General features: G+C 34.6%; 1 protein-coding gene and 1 non-coding gene across 2 annotated transcripts in view; both read right to left on the reverse strand.

The window, feature by feature from the left end:
- Nucleotides 1–19812, reverse strand: part of CCDC178 (coiled-coil domain containing 178) — a 406426-nt gene that overhangs the window by 372941 nt on the left and 13673 nt on the right. Inside the window, exons 4-6 of the mRNA XM_046024357.1 lie at nt 15176–15198; nt 5002–5084; nt 2436–2636 (exon numbers count right to left, since the gene is read on the reverse strand). Of these exons, the coding sequence (XP_045880313.1) occupies nt 2436–2636; nt 5002–5084; nt 15176–15198 (307 nt within the window). The remainder of the gene's footprint in view (nt 1–2435; nt 2637–5001; nt 5085–15175; nt 15199–19812) is intronic.
- LOC123954760 lies at nt 7750–7852 on the reverse strand. Its single transcript, XR_006821136.1, has one exon. It is a non-coding gene; the product is annotated as a U6 spliceosomal RNA (small nuclear RNA).

Consider the following 19812-nt stretch of genomic DNA (forward strand, 5'->3'; position numbering starts at 1 on the left):
ATATTCCTGAAAGCACACAACTTTTCAGGAATATTTTACAAACAGAAGTCACCTAAAAACTATATAGTAAAAATGAATTTAAATTTCATTGCATGTGTGACCTACTTAAAATAAAGCAGATGAAAATAAATTTCAGTTTTGTAAGTAGATCTTTAACAATTTTTTAAAAGATCTTTAAATAGATTTTTTTTAAAAGATTTCATTTATTTGACAGAGAGAGACAGCAAGAGAGAGAACATAAGTAGGGGGAGTGGGAGAGGGAGACCCAGGCTTCCTGATGAGCAGGGAGCCCAATGCAGGGCTTGATACGGGGCTCGATCCCAGGACCTTGGGATCATGACCTGAGCTGAAGGCAGATGCTTACCTGACTGAGCCACCAAAGGTCCCTAAAGATCTTTAAATAGATCTTTAAATAAAAGACAGCTCAAGCAATAAATTATCACCAATGGCAAGAATGTATTCCATCACTGAAAATGCATTTATAAGGCATGGAAAATGTGCATGTATGTATCTTTATTTCATTTTATTTTGGCAATTCCTTAAGTAGAAATTCATACAAACCACAAACTATAATATCTACTCTTATAAAGGCCATATGAGATTATATAGAAAATTATTATCAAAATATTAAATAAAACCAGCTACCACCGACTATTCTACTACCACTGACAAGGAAAGGCTTCCCCAATGTTTTAAAAAATTGCAAGGCTATCTGGGTGGCACAGTTGGTTAAGTGTCTGACTCTTGGTTTCAGTTCAGGTTGTGGTCTCAGCGTTGTAAGATCCAGCTCTGCCTTGGGCTCCATTCGGCGTGGAGTCTGATTCTCTCTCCAGCTCCTTCTGCCCCTCTCATGCTCTCTCTCTCTCTCAAATAAACACATAAATCTTTTTTTAAAAAAACTCCAGATGACTCCTTGTGAATGTGAATGTGAATCTGCTCAAGAATCTACTGGGTTCCAGAATTTCCCAGGATGCCTATTCTGACCTATTGTACCTTTGGTTGCCTCTAACACCAATATGTATATAAGTATGTATTTATCAATTATACACTTATGTTCTTGTATTAGTAGAGTGTGCACATCATAAATTCTATTCAAAAACCTTGTGATTCAGAACAAACTCACTCCAAGCCTGAATTATTTATTTTTATAAATAGCTATAGAAACCAAATGTTTTGTAAAATGCATACTTTAAAGTGTGGGTAGAAAAGGCCTACTCTTACCTGAGTTTAGAGCACTTTTTGCATAATTTTTAGAATTAAGTCTTTAGTAAAGGGCAACAAAGAGCATAGACAGAGTAAGAATTAAAATCATCCAGGCTAGGCTCTGGGCAATTTCCTGCTTCTTGAGTTCTGCTTCAGAAGGGAGTGAACAAAGGGTGAGTTCAGTCTGTGAGCTCAGTATTAATTTAAAAGGAGAAAACAGTCACTGAACCTACAGTTAATTTATTTTATTGAAATAACAGAATCGAGGAACCACTGGGAAACTCTATTTTGTCAGGTACAATAATAGCAAAATTAAAACCCCAATAACCAAGAAAGAAAATAAAAATAATAAAGTTTATAAATATAAAACTTCTAATGTTTTCTTGCAACTCCCTAAAATGTGCACACTCTACTTAGAAACTTTAGTTTTAGAAGACATATAACAAAGGTATATGTAAGTGTTCAGTTTGACAAATAATCTAATGTCTCAGGGTAAAACAGCCTCCCTTTTCCTCTCAAAAGTGTCTTAGTTTAAATGATAGGTTTATAAGCACCCTAATATAACCGTTTATAAATCATGTGAATCCAGAATTAAAATTTCTAACTGAATTAAAAGTTCTTTATAAACAAAGTCTAGCCTCAGTAGAATCATGTAGTAGGCATGCTTAATAGGCAGTGTTTGTAGAATAAAAAATCCAATACCTTTAGACTGTTTAATACTTTACCATAGGTCTCTTATTCTGTAGTCTAAAAAACCTAGTGTTTCCTTTTGAAACATCTCCAGCTTTATTGTCTGCTAGAAGTTCTCAATAAGATCTACTACTGATTCTCAAAAGCAGATGCATGTTGCTAAAATATCATTTTAAAACTCTTTTATTTTCCTAGATTTAAAGATTTGGTTAATGACATCAATTGGAAATCACTTAAATTTCTAAGTTTCTAGTACTCAAATAATGTAGTCATCATAGGAAATATGTGCCAAAGTTTAAATGTCCCACAGGTACCATAAATACTATGTAATTATCAACAAACACCAAACTACAGAAGGTCCAGGTTTACTCACTGCAGTCCCAGCTATATAAATGTTATCAGCATTATCATTAATAGCATTTATCAAAAGTACACTGGATGCAAAACAATATGGTCAGAGTTGACTTTTTTCAAAGCTTCAATTGATTATTCATGCCTCTCAAACAAAAGAAATGGCAATATGAAAAAATTCTTATTATTACCTCTCTGCACAGCTAATGGAATTTCTTGAAGTCTCCAGATTGACCAAGAATCAATTTTCATGTGAATCTTTTTCTTTCTTGATTTTTGTTGTTTTAAAGCTTCTTCAGCTTCTGCACGGTCAGTTTCTAGACTTTTAATGAGATGAATGGCCTCTGAGAGCAATGTTTCCATTTCCTGCTTTAATTCTGGACACTTTTCATCTTAAAATAGAAATATATATTTACATTTGTTAATGAATCAGCCTATAAACTAGGTGGTGGGAACATAGGTACTAATGGTATCATTTTCCTTTTTAATATTCATGTTTAATAAGAGAATTTTAGAAAAATGAATTAGCCTTTTAAAGAGTTTTATTATAATAGAATCATAACATTAATTATAACCTTTGATCGCTTCTCGGCCTTTTGGCTAAGATCAAGTGTAATTATAACCTTTGAAGACAGATTTTGAAGTGAACATTTTGTAAAACAGTTAGAATAGAGGAATCTCAAGCAATATCTCCTTGTATATTTTATCTAAAAATGTTTTTTTCATAAGCTATATTATAGAACTTTATTTTTAAATTATGCTCGTATTTCCTTTCATTCTATGACAAAAGCAAATCATAATGATTACATCAGATAAATACTGAAAATCCTCAGATGGTTCCTAGAAACGTGATACTTTATATTCTTATCAGATAATAACATCCCTAGTTAGCCCTGCCAGGAATTCATTGTTTCCAAATTCCATTTATTTAGTTATAACACAAATTGACTCCTGTAATGAGAGAAATTTGTGATTACTGGTTCACAGCTCTGAAAAGATATGGTTTAATGTTAACAAAATGATTAACATGGATATTCATTCACCTATTTATACTAGAAACATGCAGAGAGCCTGTTATGTTCTGGGCAATACACTCTCTCCCTAGAGATAGATCAGTAAGGAAGATGGATATGGGTTCCACTCTGGTGAGATTTATACTTGTAAGCAGTGACTTTTGCCAAAATGTGACATGACAAGAAGACATAAACAAACACAAAGTGTCAAGAAAGGCAAAGCCTCAGAGAGCTGAGTCTAGAAGAAAAACAGTAAAACAGGTTCAAAACAAAGGCAACTAATAGACCTCTGCTTTGTTTTGTTTTGATTTGGACAATAAAGCAATAATTTTCTGCTAGAAGATATTACATATTGGTTATAAGTGCAAGCTCAGTAGTCACAGTTTCTATTTCTAACCTAGTAAGCCTATCAAAGAAATTCAGCATGCTGCCTGAAAAGAATTCTTGAGAAACAGGTCTCTCTATTGTAATGCATAAAAATTATTGTTTACGGACTGGCCCTTGATTTGGCCTCTCTTTATTTGGTCTATGTCTTCTTTTCCCAGAATCTACCACATCCTGAACATTTTACATCCTTAAATGTTTTTTTCATAACAATATACACAGTGAACACTGTGTTCTCCGGCCAACTTATGATCTATTCAGTTTCTATAAAGAGAGTCTGAAATGTTTAATTAAATTAATGCCACTTAAATTACTTCTGATGCGATAAAAGTATGTTTTACCAAAGACATCCATCATGTTTGTATACGATCTTCTGTATTGTTGTTATGATAGCATTCTAAAATAGATGTTGTGTTTATAACTTCAGATGCCTCCAATTCATTGTATTGAATCTCTCAATTTCTTTCTAAAATATCATCTCAATTAGTTTTACTATTTCATATTGAGTAGGTGAGTAACCACCTATAATTTTTTTAGCACAAACATTTAATTACAATAAATCTTGTAAACCTGATACTGTCTTGCACTTTGGGATCACACGTATGAGTTTACAATAACATAACTACAGTTAATTTAACTGTTATTATGTCCATTAACATATTAATCTTCTCCTAGCATTTGTCATGTAAAAAATTAAGAAGTAACGAATAAGATTTTTTCTTCAGTGTAGATATTAATAGTGAAAAGGAAACAGTAAAAACAGAGCCTCACTATGACAGCTTTGAAAACTATATATATGCAATATATATACACATTATACATGTATAATGTATATATATAATATATAAAGCACATGTATTAATCTTAATTTATACATATATAAATATTGCATACAAAATATAAATATAGTAGAGCTTCCATGTCCAGTGTAGTAGTCATGAATCCCATGTGATTATTTACATTTAAAAAGTGTTAAAATTAAACTGAAAAATTAAATTCTCAGTCTTCCTAGCTACATTTCAAGCAGATATTATATATGGCTACCAGATGGTAGAAACAGGGAACACTTTGATTATCCCAGAAACCACGACTAGACAGCACTGAATCACAGTTAACTTCTTGGGAGGTAGAGAGGGATCATTATATACTCAGGACCTAGACCAGTATACATTATATTAAATATTTGTTGAATTTTGTTGTTTAATTAAATGATATAGAAGCCTCTTTCCTCTATTAGATATTCACAAGAATTATAAAACTCTTAAAAATGATTATTGTAAAAATTAAAAATATGTTAAATGAAAAGTCATTGAGCTTTTAAATATAACTTCATTTATTTAAGTATGAGGTACAACTTTACCTCTCTCTTCTGTTTTAACCTCTTTCACTGGTGTAGCAATACTCCAGTCTTCCTTCTGGTCTTGTGCGGAAGAAGTTCTGCTCCTATATAAAGGGAAAGAAGCCATCAATTAATAAAGAACTACTATACTTAAAGTTTAAAGTTATTAAAACAAATTTTAGGTGATCCTCTCACATTAAATTTTAAATGTTTATGGTAGAACTTACTATACATGCTAATGCTACTATACAAGAAAATAATATAGCAAAATTCTAATAGGTAATGGGCTTTACATTTCATGGTAAATTAACAGAAACTCAAAATTTGTTACAAATGACCTAAAAATATTTGAGAGGATATTAAAGAAGTTTTTTTGTTTTTGTTTCTGTTTTGTTTTGTTTTTAAGATTTTATTTATTTATTTATTTCTTAGAGAGAGAGAGAGAGAGAGAGAGGACAGCCAGACAGAGTGGTAGGTAGAGGCAGAGGGAGAAGCAGGCTCCCTGATTAGCCCAGGACGCTGGGATCATGACTTTAGCCAAAGGCAGCCACTTAACCAACTGAGCCACCCAGGAGTCCCTGTTTTTGTTTTTTAAGAAAATGAATTGGTCTTCCCTAGATAGTGTTGCTATCAGAAAAAGGGGGTTTAATTGAGAATAATTTGAGAGCTATTTCTCTAACTTTAGTTTAGGAGTTTGGGGTACCACATAAAATCCAAGGACCAAAAACACTTTTTCAGATTTGAAATTTTTTTTAAAGATTTTATTTATTTATTTGACACAGAGAGAGAGATCACAAGTAGGAAGAGAGGCAGGCAGAGGAGGAGGGGGAAGCAGGCCCCCTGCTGAGCAGAGAGCCCTATGCAGGGCTCAATCCCAGGACCCTGGGACCATGACCTGAGCTGAAGGCAGAGGTTCAACCCACTGAGCCACCCAGACACCCCCAGATATGAAATTAATAACATTTTAAGCAAAATATCCAAATTAAAATGTTATTTTTTTTTCCTAAAGAATTTTTCTAGGGGCATCTGTGTTAAGCATCTACCTTGGGGCCAGGTCTTCTATCTCAGGGTACTGGTATCCAGCCCTGTGTCAAGCTCACTTAGCAGAGAGTCTGCTTCTCCCTTTCCCTCTGCTCTTCCTCTCCCAGCCCATTCTTCATGTACTTGTGCATGTTCTCTCTCTCAAATAATAAATAAATAAATATCTTTAAAAATGTTTTAAAAAATTGTTGTTAAGTTTCATCATATTTAAAAAGAAGCATTATTCCTCTGATAAAGGTTATCAGAAAAACAGTATCAACATCAAAGGAGGTAGTGATATTTTTATTAAGTTATTATTTTTTCTTATTAAAGAAGCATTACAAATTAAATGAAGTTTATACATTCCAAAAATCATATTATAAAATAATCCATATTAATTTACTCTTCTTAGCTATAACAGAACACTCTAATGATATTTAAATTTTTATAAAATTAGTCATAAAATATTGCATGCTGCTTTAGCTATATGACATTGTTTCCTATATATTTGACTATAGTTTAATATTTCTGATGACTGCATACTATTTATTTCATTGTTGTTCCACAATTTATTTAGAAAAACTTGTTTATTATGAGGACAAGGAAATATTCATCATCTTTTCTCCATTAGTTTCAATTTCATTTTTAAATATTTTTAAAAAGATTTTATTTATATATTTGAGAGAGAGAGAGAGAATGAGAGGGGAGGGATCAAAGGGAGAAGAAGACTCCCCACGAGCAGGGAGCCCAATGTGGGACTCGATCTGGGGACTCCAGGATCATGACCCGAGCCGAAGGCAGTTGCTTAACCAACTGAGCCACCCAGGTGTCCCCATTTTTAAATATTTTTGTTAAATAATCTAATATTCTTTTCTTGCTTGTTTGAAAACTAAAAAAAGGTTGAATCGGTATGTTGCACACTTGAAACTAATTAACATTGTGTCAACTATACACAAAAATTAAAATAAGGGGCGCCTGGGTGGTTCAGTGGGTTAAGCCACTGCCTTCAGCTCAGGTCATGATCTCAGGGTCCTGGGATCAAGTCCCACATCGGGCTCTCCGCTCAGCGGAGAGCCTGCTTCCCTTCCTCTCTCTCTGCCTGCCTCCCTTGTGATTTCTCTCTGTCAAATAAATAAATAAAATCTAATAAATAAATAAATAAATAAATAAAAGAAACATTCACACCATAAAAAAAAATAATAAAAACATGAGGGTTGCTGGAGGAGGCAAGAGCACTTTATACATAGTGCAGTGGGTGTATATGCAATTGATGAATCACTAAATTCTACTTCTGAAACTAATAAAGAAAATAATAAAAATTGTTGCACATAATTGAATCCATTTTGTGTATTTTTTCTAAAATTTAATTAATTTTTGGACCAGCAAAATTATTTTTATTTTATTTTATTTTATTTTCTTTATTTGAGAGAGAGAAGCAACAGGAACAGGAGGAGGAGCAGAGGGAGAGGAAAAAAGACTCCCTGATGAGCAGGGAGCCTGACATGGGACTTGATTCCAGCATCCTGGGATCATGACCTGAGCTGAAGGCAGATGCTTAGATGACTGAGCCACCCAAGTGCCCCTAATTCTTACTTTTTTTTAATTGAGGCAAAAGTCCCATAACACAAAATTAACCATTTGAAAGTGTAAACTTCAATGGCATTTACTACACTCAATGTTGTGACTATCATCACCAGCTAGTGCCAAAATATGTTTATTACCTTAGAAGAACTGCCTCTCATTTTTTTTTAATATAGGGAATGCTTCATGAATTTGTGTGTCATCCTTGCAGAGGGGCCATGCTAATCTTTGTATCATTCCAATTTTAGTATATGTGCTACTAAGTAAGCCTCTTATTTATTAAACAATCTCTCCCCTCTCCTTCTTTCTACCAGCCTCTGGCAAGAATCAATGTCCTTCCCATCTCTATGATTTACCTGTTATAGATAATTCATATAAATGGAATCATGCAACAGGTAACCTTTTGTATTTGGTTTCTTTAACTTAGCACGGTGGTTTAGAAGTTTATCCACATTACAGCATCTATCAAAATTTTATTACTTTTTATGGCTGACTAATATTCCATTGTATCGCTATACCACCCCTTATTTATACATTAGTCTACTAAAAAAATGTTTTACTTAAATTCAATTAGTCAACATACAGTACATCATTAGTTTCACACGTAGTGTTCAATAGTGCATCAGTTGCGTATTACACCCAGTGCTCATCACACCACATACCGTCCTTAATGCCCATCACCCAAACCCTATCCCCCACCAACCACACCTCCAGCAACCCTGTTTGTTTCCTATAGTTAAAGAGTTTCTCATGGTTTTTCTCCCTCTCTGAGACTTCCCAATAAGTTTTCCCTCCCTTCTCTTATGGTCCTCTGCACTGTTTTTTATATTCCACATATGAGTGAAACCACATGATAATTGTCTTTCTCTGTCTTATTTCACTCAGCATAATACCTTCCAGTTCCATCCATGTTCATGTAAATGGTAAGTAATCATTCCTTCTGACTGCTGAATAATATTCCAATGTGTGTGTGTGTGTGTGTGTGCACGCGTGCCCATGTGTGTATCCATTCATCTGTCAATGGACATCTCAGCTCTTTCCACAGTTTGGCTATTGTGGACATTGCTGTTATGAACATTGGGGTGGACGTGTCTCTTCAGATCAATACATTTGTCTCTTTGGGATAAATACCTAGTAGTGTAATTGCTCTGCCACAGGGCAACTCTATTTTTAACTTTTTCAGGAACCTCATACTGTTTTCCAGAATAGCTGTACCAGCTTGCATTCCCACCAACAGTGTAAGAGGGTTCCCTTTTCTCCACATCCTTGCCAACATTTGTTATTTCCTCTCTTGTTAATTTTAGCCATTCTGACTGGTATGAAGTAATATCTCATTGTGTTTTTGACTTGTATTTCCCTGATGGTTGAATGATGTTGAGCACTTTTTCATGTGTCTCTTGGCCATTTGGATGTCTTCTTTGCGGAAATGTCTGTTCATGTCTTCTGCTCATTTCTTGACTGGATTATTTGGTTTTTGGGTGTTGAGTTTGATAAGTTTTCTATAGATCTTTGATATTAGCCCTTTATCTGATATGTTATTTGCAATTATCTTCTCCCATTCTGTAGGTTGCCTTTTAGTTTTGTTGACTGTTTCCTTTGCTGTGCAGAAGCTTTTGATATTAATAAAGTCCCAAAAGTTCATTTTCACTTTTGTTTCCCTTACCTTTAGAGACACGTCCACCAAGAAGTTGCTGCAGCTGATGTCAAAGAAGTAGCTGCCTTTGTTCTCCTCTTGGACTTTTTTTTTTAAGATTTTATTTATTTATTTGACAGACAGAGATCACAAGGAGGCAGAGAGGCAGGCAGGGAGACAGGAGGAAGCAGGTTCTCCGCGGAGCAGAGAGCCCGATGCGGGGCTCGATCCCAGGACCCTGGGATCATGACCTGAGCCGAAGGCAGAGGCTTTAACCCACTGAGCCACCCAGGCGCCCCACTCCTCTTGGATTTTGATGGATTTTTGTCACACACTGAGGTCTTTCACCCATTTTGAGTTTATCTTTGTGTATGGTGTAAGATAATGGTCCAGAGTCATTCTTCCACATGTGGCTGTCGAACTTTCCCAGCACCATTTATTGAAGAGACTATCATTTTTGCATTGGATATTCTTTCCTGCTTTGTTGAAGATTAGTTCACCATAGAGTTGAGGGCCATTTCTGGGATCTCTATTCTGTTCCACTGATCTGCATATTTGTTTTTGTGCCAGCACCATGCTGTCTTGATGATCACAGCTTTGTAATAGAGCTTGAAGTCAGGCAGTGTGAAACCCCCAGCTTTGGTTTTCTTTTTCAACATTCCTTTAGCTATTCAGGGTCTTTTCTGGTTCCATACAAATTTTAGTATTATTTGTTCCAGCTCTGTGAAAAATGTTGTGGTATTTTGATAGGGATTGCACAGAATGTGTAGATTGCTCTGGGTAGCATAGACAGACATAGCATAGACAGCATAGCATTTTCTTCTAATCCATGAGCATGGAGTGTGTTTCCATTTCTTTGTGTCTTCCTCAATTTCTTTCATATGTGTTCTGTAGTTTTTAGAGTACAGATCCTTTATCTCTTTAATTAGGTTTATTCCTATGTATTTTATGATTTTTCAGTGCAGTTGTAAATGGGATCGATTCCTTAATTTCTCTTTCTTTTGGCTCATTGTTAGTGTGCAGATTTCTGCACATTGATTTTATATCCTGCCATGTTGCTTAATTCTTATATGAGTTCTAGCAACCTGGGGGGTGGAGTCTTGGATTTTCCACATAAGGTTTCATGTCATCTCCAAGGAGTCAAAGTTTGACTGCTTCCGTGCCAATCTGAATGCCTTCTATTTCTTTTTGTTGTCTGATTGCTGAGGCTAGGACTTCCAGTACTATGTTGAACAATAGTGGGGAGGGTGGGCAACCCTGTTGTGTTCCCGATTTTAGGGGAAAATCTCTCTGTTTTTCTCCATTGAGAATGATATACACTGTGGGCTTTTCATAGATGGCTTTTATAATATTGAAGTATGTTCCCTCTATCCCTACACTGTGGAGAGTTTTAATCAAAGAAGGATGCTGTATTTTGTCAAATGCCTTTTCTGCATCAATTGAGAGGATATGGTTCTTGTACTTTCTTTTATTAATGTCATGTATCATGTTGATTGATTTGCAAATGTTGAACTATCCTTGTAGCCCAGGAATAAATCCCACTTGATGCTGGTGAATAATCCTTTTAATGCACTGTTGGATCCTACTGGCTAGTATGTGGCTGAGAATTTTGGAACCCACGTTCGTCAGGGATATTGGTCTGTAATGCTTCTTTTTGGTGAGGTCTGTCTGGTTTGGGGATCAAGGTAACGCAGGCCTCTTACAGAACTATTTTTAAAGATTTCTGCTGAAAAATTTGAGGTTGTCTGCTTCTTTTGGCTATGGTGAATAGTGATGATATGAACATTTGTATGTAAGATTTGTTTGAACACCTGTTCTGAAATCTTTTCTGTACATATCTCAGAGTGGAACTGCTCTGTCACATGGTAATCTAGGATTAACTTTTTGAGGAAGCATCAAACTGTTTTTCAAAGCGACTAACCATTTTACATTCCCACCAGCAATATACGAGATTTCCAATGTTGAATAAAAGTGAGAAGAGCTAGCACTTGTATTGTTCCTGATCTTAGGTTGAAAAATTTTGGACTTCACCAATAAGTATAATATCAGTTGAAAATACTATTTATTGTTTTTTTAAATTCTTGACTGCATTCATCTCTGCACTAATCTTTATTATTTCCTTTCTTTTCCTAGCTTTAGCACATTCATTCTTTTTTAGTTCTGTGAGGTATAGAATTAGGTTACTGGATTTGGGAACTTCTTTTTTGATGTTAGCATTTATGGCTATAAATTGTCCTGCGAGCATTACTTTTGCTGTATCCCATAAATTCTGATATACTGTGTTTTCATTTTCATTAATTTCAAAGTATTTTCTAATTTCTTCTATAATTACAGCCTTGATTCACTGAGTTTTTTTTGAGCATGTTGTTTAAAATCTACATTTACATGGACTTCCTAGGTTTCTTTCTGTTATTTGTTTCTAGTTTCACTCCATTAAGTCAGATACCAAGGATACTTGGTATGATTTCTGTCTTTTAATTCTATTGAAATTTTTTATATAGCTTGACATATGATCTATCATGAATAATGTTCAATGTCAACAAGAAACAAATGTGCTTTCTCCTGCTATTGGGTGGTGTGTACTATATAAGTCTGTTAGGCCTAGATTGTTCTAGTGCTGTTTAAATCTTTTTCATTACTGATCTTTTTTTTTTTTTAAGCTCTTTTTACATTCTTGAAAGTGAAGATAGAGTGAATTCTCAAACTCTTATGAAAAACTGTGTATTTCTTACTTTAACTTTTGTCAGTTTATAATTCCTGTATTTTTGAGGTTGTATTTTGGGTATGTATATGATTTTGATATCTTCTTGATGGAATGGCCCTTTTATGAAGATGTTAAGTATTGTTACTTGTAATATACATCAACTAAAAGTCTATTTTGTGTTATATTAGTTTAGCTATCCCAGCTCTCATTTGGTTACTATTTTCATGGATTATATTTTTCATCCTTTTGTTTTCAAAATACCGTGGATCTTAAATGAGTCTCTTATAGACAGCATATAATTGAATCATGTATTTTTATCCATTCTAACACTCTCTGTATTTTAATAGTAAAGTTTAATCTATTTAATCCATTTTCATGAATGCAATTACTATTAAGAAAAGACTTATTTCCGACATTTTGTTATTTGTTTTCTATAATACTTAAATATTTTTGATTCCTTAATTTCTCCATAATTGCCTTCTTTTGTGATTAGTTGATTTTTTCTCCAAATGTATTTAGTTTCCTTATTGGATTTATATTGGTATTTTTATTTTATAGAATTTTTCCTAGTGGTTCACTGGAGATTACAATTAACACCTTCAAAAATATTGAGTTTGAATTAAAATCAATATAGTTTCAGTAGTATTGGAAAAAAAAAAACAAATCTCTGTGCCTTTACCCCCTCCATGTTGTCATTTTTACAAATTACACATTTATACATTGTGTATTCATTAACATAGATTCATAATTTTATCCATTTAAAAATTATATAGGAAATAAGAGATGCAAAATAAAAATGCAATCACACTGACTTTTGTATTTATCTTTGTAGCTACCTTATTGTTTTTTATTTATTCATATGGCTTCAGGTTACTAATGTCCTCTCCTTTCTGTTTAAAAGACTACCTTTAGGATTTCTGATAGAACAGTCTGCTAGAGATGGAGCTCCTCAATTTTTGTTTATCTAGAAAATCTAAATTTCTCCTTTATTTTTGAAAGACACTTCTGCAAGAATTAGAATTCTTGTTTGAAAGGCTTTGTTTTGTTTTCTTCTAGCATTTGAAATGTGTCATGCTACTGGCCTCTGGCCTCCATAATTCCATTTTTAAAAAAGATTTTATTTATTTACTTGAGAGAGAGAGCACAGAGGGAGAGGGAGAAGCAGGCTCCCCACTGAGCAGAGAGCCCAATATAGAGCTCCATCCCAGGACCCTGAGATCATGACCTGAGCTGGAGGCAAATGCTTAACCAACTGCCACCCAGGTTCCTCTGACTTCCAAAATTTCTGATGAGAAATTGTCATTTTTGTTGAGGATCCCTTACTCATGATGAGTCGCTTCTTTCTTACTGCTTTCAAGATACTCTTTGTCCCAGCTTTCAGTAATTTGACTACAATGCATGGACTTATGAGTTTATCCTGCTTAGAGTTCACTGAGTTTTAGTAAATTATAAATTCATGTCTTTCATGAAATTTGGGGATTTTTAGTCAATGTTTCTTCAAATATTCCTTCTCTCCCTTTTACTCTTCCCTGTTACTCCTGGACTCCCAATTATGCGTATATTTGTATTTGTGATTATGTACCTCAGATCTATTAGGATCTGTTCATTTCACTTCATTCTTTTGTCTTTCTGCTCCTCAGCCTGAATAATCTCAATTGGCCTATTTTCAAGTTCACGGATTCTTTCCTCTGCCAGCTCAAATCTATTGATGAACATCTCTAATTAACTTTTCCTCCAGTTATTATACTTATCATCTTCAGAATGTCCACTTTGTTCTTTTTAATAATTCCTATTTCCTTATTGATAATCTTAATTTGTTGAGACATTAGTCTCCTGGTTTTACTGTCCATGGAGTTTCCATTATCTCTCTGAGAATATTTAAGACAGCTGATTTAGTTATTGTCCAATAAGTCCAACATTTAACTTTCTCAGGGTCATTTTAAAAAGTCGTTTTCTTTTTTCCCCTTGTTAGTGAGACAAACTTTCTTTCTTTTTTTTTTGCCTGCTTCATAATTTTTGTAGAAAACTCGACATTTTAAGTAGTTTAACGTGAAATAGAAAAAAGATTACCTTCCCTCTGTTGGGTTTGTCGTTGCTGCTTGCTGTGGGTTGTTCTGTTTAGTAGTTCTTCTAAACACATTTGGCAATCTCTGTATTCTTTGTCATGTATGACCACTGAACTAAGTGTTTCATTAGCTTACTGGTGAATTTATGTTCTCTCCAACTTATCTTAAATACCTAGAGTCAAAAGAAAAAAAAAGGGGGGGGGGAAAGAAGGGAAAGGAAAAGAAGGAAAGGAAAGACAAGGGAAAAGGAAAACGACAGGGAAAAGGAAAAAAAAAATACTCTTCTAGTCTTAAGTAGATTGGCTCTCTGTTAAAGTATTCCTTCAACGCTTATCCAGGCTGTTTACAACTCTGCTTCTACTTTCAGTTGTTGCCTGCACAGATCCTAAAAGTCAGCCAAAGATAAAAGAACAGGGTCTTGGGTATTCTCTGAGCGTGTGCCTAGCTCCGGTCATATGTGTGCACTTTTTGATTCTGCAGTATACATAACAGCTTTGAAAAACCCTATTTCCCCCATGTATGTCTTCTTTCCCAGGCATTTTGGTCTGTCTAGCATTTGTCCCAACTGTTATTCACAGCTTCAGACAGTGGTGGCAAGTATATGCCTTAAAATGCTTTCAGTAAACATTGCCTGTAAGTGGTTCCAGCTGAGTGATTGCTCTAAGTCAGGCAAAACAAAGGCAAGGCTTTGTGCTGGTTCTTCAAGAAGTCATTAGACAGGTCAAAACACTGAAACACAATTCTTTGAGAATAAGGTCCATATTGTTTTCTCTGGCACTGACAATCTGCACCACAAGTACAGGCTGCTCTCTTCATGGCCACCACTGATTCAGGGGCTAGAGGACGGCAAGCAGGCAATTCATAGTGCAATAGTGCTCTCTTAATACAATACAACAGACTCTTCATTAACTTTTCCCTAGTTGTTGTTTTTTACTAAATTCAGATTTCTACAAATGTTGATTCTGACAAATTTTTGCCAAGATTTTTTTTTGGGGTGAAACAGAGCCTGAGAGATTTCTATTCTGCCATTTTCAATGATTTCCTAATTCTTATATTTAAAAATGCATTTTAATAACAAATATGAAAAATTCTTCTTTTAACTTATTTCTTTTTAAATAAAACTCATCTACAACACCTTAATCATTAAAATTCGAACACAAAAACAATTTAAAAAGAATGAAAGGTCCTTACCATTCCTCAAGAGATGTTTCAAACTGTAAAAATAAAAGATCTCAATAAATATCTCAAAAAATAATAGACTTAATAAACATATAATGTATTTTTATCCCCAGGGGTACAGGTCTGTGAATCGCCAGGTTTACACACTTCACAGCACTCACGATAGCACTTACCCTCCCCAATGTCCATAGCCCCCTCCCCCTCTCCCAATCCCACCTCCCCCCAGCAACCCCCAGTTTGTTTTGTGAGATTAAGAGTCATTTATGGTTTGTCTCCCTCCCAATCCCATCTTGTTTCATTTATTCTTCTCCTATCCCCCTACCCCCCCCCATGTTGCTTCTCCATGTCCTTAGCTTACAATTAAACTCACTGATAAAACCATAAGTACTCCATTTCACAGACTCCAGTATATTTTTGTCAAACTATACTTTGTTATTTCTAAAACAGATACATACCTCTACTACCTAGTCCTTTCATTACTCCCACCGTATTGCTCTTACCTTTCACCTATGTTTCTAAATCTTACTCCTTCATCAAGGGCTTATTCAATGCCACTTACTCCCAAAAGACTTCCTAAATAATCAGAAGTGCCTTATATCCATTAATTTTTAATATAAACCAAAGGGTGGAAAACATTCTGGTATGTTCATAAATATTTAGTTTTTCATAGTGTCCCTCTTTTAGACTATAAACTTCATGGTAGAAGTCATGTTCTACAGAATATTCTAAGAGTATCCCGGGCTATCAGAACCACAAATTACCAAAAACACAAGGGATACATAGTCATAATTTTTTAGGTTTCATAGATAATCTCTACAGGTGTTAGCTGGGCATACATGGTTATTGTAATTCTACAATATCTTCAAATAGGCCTTGTGTTCTAGACATGAATTTTATCTCAATTTAAAAAATTAAGAAAATTGGAACAAAGTATAGACTTTAGTAATAATGTATCAATACTGATTCATTAATTGTAAAAATGTACTATCCTAATGTAAGATATGAAAATAGGGAAAATGTGGCCCAGAGTATATATGAAATCTCTATATTATCTTCTCAACTTTTCTTTAAGTCTTAAACTGTTATAAAATAAAGTCTATTTTAATAAAACAATACTATTTAGGAGAACATAAAAATTAATTAAAGGAAAGTAAATTATGAAAAAAGTAAATTAAAGAAAAAAATAGTGTGGCCATGGCTTTTGAGTTATTAGATTAAATTCAATCAGATTAATATGAAACTCCAAAGCTCTTATGTGGATTATAACATTTTGGACTAAAAAACAAAAGATTCAAAATATAAAGACAATTCCAATTTATAACAGTATTATAGACTAAATTGTGTTCCTCTAAAATTTGTATATTGAAGCCCTAATCGCATGTGACTGTATTTGAAGATAGGATCTTTAAGGAGAAAATTAAAGTTAAATAATGTCATAGCATGGGATCCTAATCCAATAAAACTGGTGTTCTTATTAGAAGATGAAAAGACATCAGAGCTCGCTCTCTCACCATGTGGGCATAGAAGAAAGGACATGTTAGGACACAGTGAGGAGGCTGTTTTCAAGCCAGGAAGAGGATCCTCAGTAGAAACCAACTGTGACAACACCTTGATTTTGGACTCTAGCTTCCAGAACTGTGAGAAAACAACCTTCTGTCTTTTGTTTTGTTTTGTTTTGTTTTAATGGCAGCTTGAACAAATTACTACAGGAAAAAGTTTAGGATAAATACTCAGGTCTATTTCTTTTTTTTTTTTTAAGATTTTATTTATTTATTTGACAGATAGAGATCACAAGCAGGCAGAGAGGCAGGCAGAGAGAGATGGAGAAGCAGGCTCCCTGCTGAGCAGAGAGCCCGATGCAGGACTCGATCCCAGGACCTTGGGATCATGACCCGAGCCGAAGGCAGAGGCTTTAACCCACTGAGCCACCCAGGCACCCCAACTCAGGCCTATTTCTTATGGAACTCTAAGTACCTCTCAGAACCAAGAACTCAAAGAAAAAACCAAAAATGAGAAAAACCATAAATCAGGAAACTATCCCCAGGAAGCAAAATTGAGTCCTAAGCAAGAAACTTTTCAGATTCACATGTGGTAGACCTAACACCATGTACCCTCATAAATTTCAGAACTTCAGGCATTAGTGAAAGATGTATCTTTCATTTCTCCCCTTTTTGAATAACAGTATATATTGTGATAATTTTGTTCCTGCCCCACCATTGCTGCTAAGTATACAGGAGCAGTATTTAACACCATTTTAATTCACAGACCATCGGGTCAAAAGAAGCTGAAACCAGAGAACTTCATCTGCATCAGATCTGCTGCAGAACATGTAATCATAGACCTCTGCATGAGACCACAACAGAATACAACTTTTGGGGAGTTGGTGATTATAGTCTGCAATTAGATGAGCTGTTAATCATGTTGCCAGTGGACTAATTGATAGATTGATTGCCACACAAATTGTTCCCAAAAAATCACATCTCCTGGCTTCCCCATCTTGTCTAATATTCTACCATATTAAGAGGGTTTGATTATGTAATTTCCTTTGGCCAGTAGGATATGAGCAAACATAAAACAAGCAAATATTTTAAGTTCTTGCCCATTGAGATTTGTCCTCCTAGAACACCATCCCAGACATGGGTTTGAGGCCATCTTAATCACCATTTCAAGTTGTTAGCACATGTGTACATCTATATGACTGGCCCCAGGCAAGAACTAACAAAATTGCTCATCTGAGCTCAGAACAAATTGCTTAATAGCATTCCAATAAATGCTTGTTCTAGCCACGAAGTTTTAGAAAGAGAAAGCCAGAGAGACTGAGAGAGAAAGAATAGGTATATGCATGCCTATATCAATCGCTAAAGAAAAAAACAGTGCTTTATTGTTCTGAAGAGATTTTCATTAGAGTAATAGGGACCAAATCCAGCTTGTAATGAATATATGAGCAATTGGGAGGTGAGTAAACAAATACTAATTTTAGGTAACCCTTTTCAGATGTTAAGCAAAACAGGAAGAAAGAGGAAAAGGGCTATATTTAAAGGTATGTGTGGGATTTAAAAAATTCTTGAAAACAAGAAAAACATTCAAAATTTAGTATTTTAAATGTTGACAGAAGTGAGTTAAGAAAAAAGAAGGAAAACTGGATGATAGATATGAACACTTGATGGAACAAGATCCTTACAAAAACTGAAGATGGAATACAGGTAAGGGAAGTAGCCACTGGTGGGGGAAGGAAATTTTCCATGGAAGGACAAAAGGAATAATATTTATGGAATTCAAGGATGTTCCTAAGTGGGATAATAGGAGTTTGAAGCATTTCTGTTATCATATCTCCTATTTTCTTTGGGAAGTGAGAGGTGAATGAGTAGTAAAGTAGAGGATTTGGAGACTTGAACAAAAGAGAGGACTGTAGTAGCCACCAGAGAATACTAGACAAAGTTCTGTTTGACAAGCAATAATTTCAGAGCACTATTAAAGGTCCCATTGAGGTTGGAAACAATGTATCCATAACATTTCAAGTTGGGACTGTTGTGTAATGTTCTCTAGCAATATTCAGCAGCCTGGGGTGTAGGAGTAGAGATGGTCCACCATCAGAGAGATCTCATCAGGACTCACATTTTCTCAGACTAGAAGGATAAAAAAGTAAACAACCAGATACACCAATTAATGAGTGTTTTAACAGATTAATTAATTAGTCAAGGAAGTAAAGGCAAATGGGGATGATAGATAGGAAATAATGGATATTTCAGGATTTGAAGTGGTCTTAAATTTCAAATGAAATATAACAGAATTAACAGAATTAGAGAACTCAAAGTATCAGAGATTTGGTCAGTAGGGTCAGATGATTAAATATTACTTTTCAGAACTGAAAACATATATGAAGTGGTGTAAGCTCAGCAAAATTTTATAATCGGAGTTTTAAGCATTTTAACAGTCATATTTTTGTGGTCCTCAGAGGTGAAATACTCTCTGGAATACATGACCCAGAGTGGTGGAGAACAGGATGTTCTGAGATATCAGACACGCTGTCTGGATGCTAGCTCTCCTACTGACTATGTGATCTTGGGGAAAATCAACCTCTGTTGTTGAGGAACTCAATCCTCATCTGTAGCTGGGGTAATGGCAGTTTCTAACTCACAAGGTTTCTGGAAGGTTTCAATGAAATCATACATATTAACTACTTAATATAGCCTATGATATATAGTAGGCACCTAATCGGTATTAGCTGTATCACTGTTATTGATAATAATATTACTATTTTTGTATAATACATTCTTTATATTTTAAAGAATGATTTCTAAAAACTTTCTATGTCATCCTTTCAAGTCATGTTAACATTTTAATTATATGTATTGATTAAGTGAAAAAACTTCAACTCAGTAGAAAAACTCCAAATTAAATAAAGCTATCTCTAGGCAGTCTAGAAAAACAGGTGGAAGAGAAATAAAACAAAACCTTTTACTCATATGGGAAGATATCCAGGTAATTATTTCCATCATATTGTCATGTTTTCTCATTCCTTGAAAAATTATACAGAAGATGTTCATCGTATCTCTAAAGAAATTTCTTCTCAAAATTCAAAATTGCAATTGAACTGCTATGAATGCATTGACAAGCTTATGGCAGATTCATCTCTGCTAATCACAGGC

Source organism: Meles meles, chromosome 12 (assembly GCF_922984935.1).
Source record: "Meles meles chromosome 12, mMelMel3.1 paternal haplotype, whole genome shotgun sequence".
Lineage (NCBI taxonomy): Eukaryota > Metazoa > Chordata > Mammalia > Carnivora > Mustelidae > Meles > Meles meles.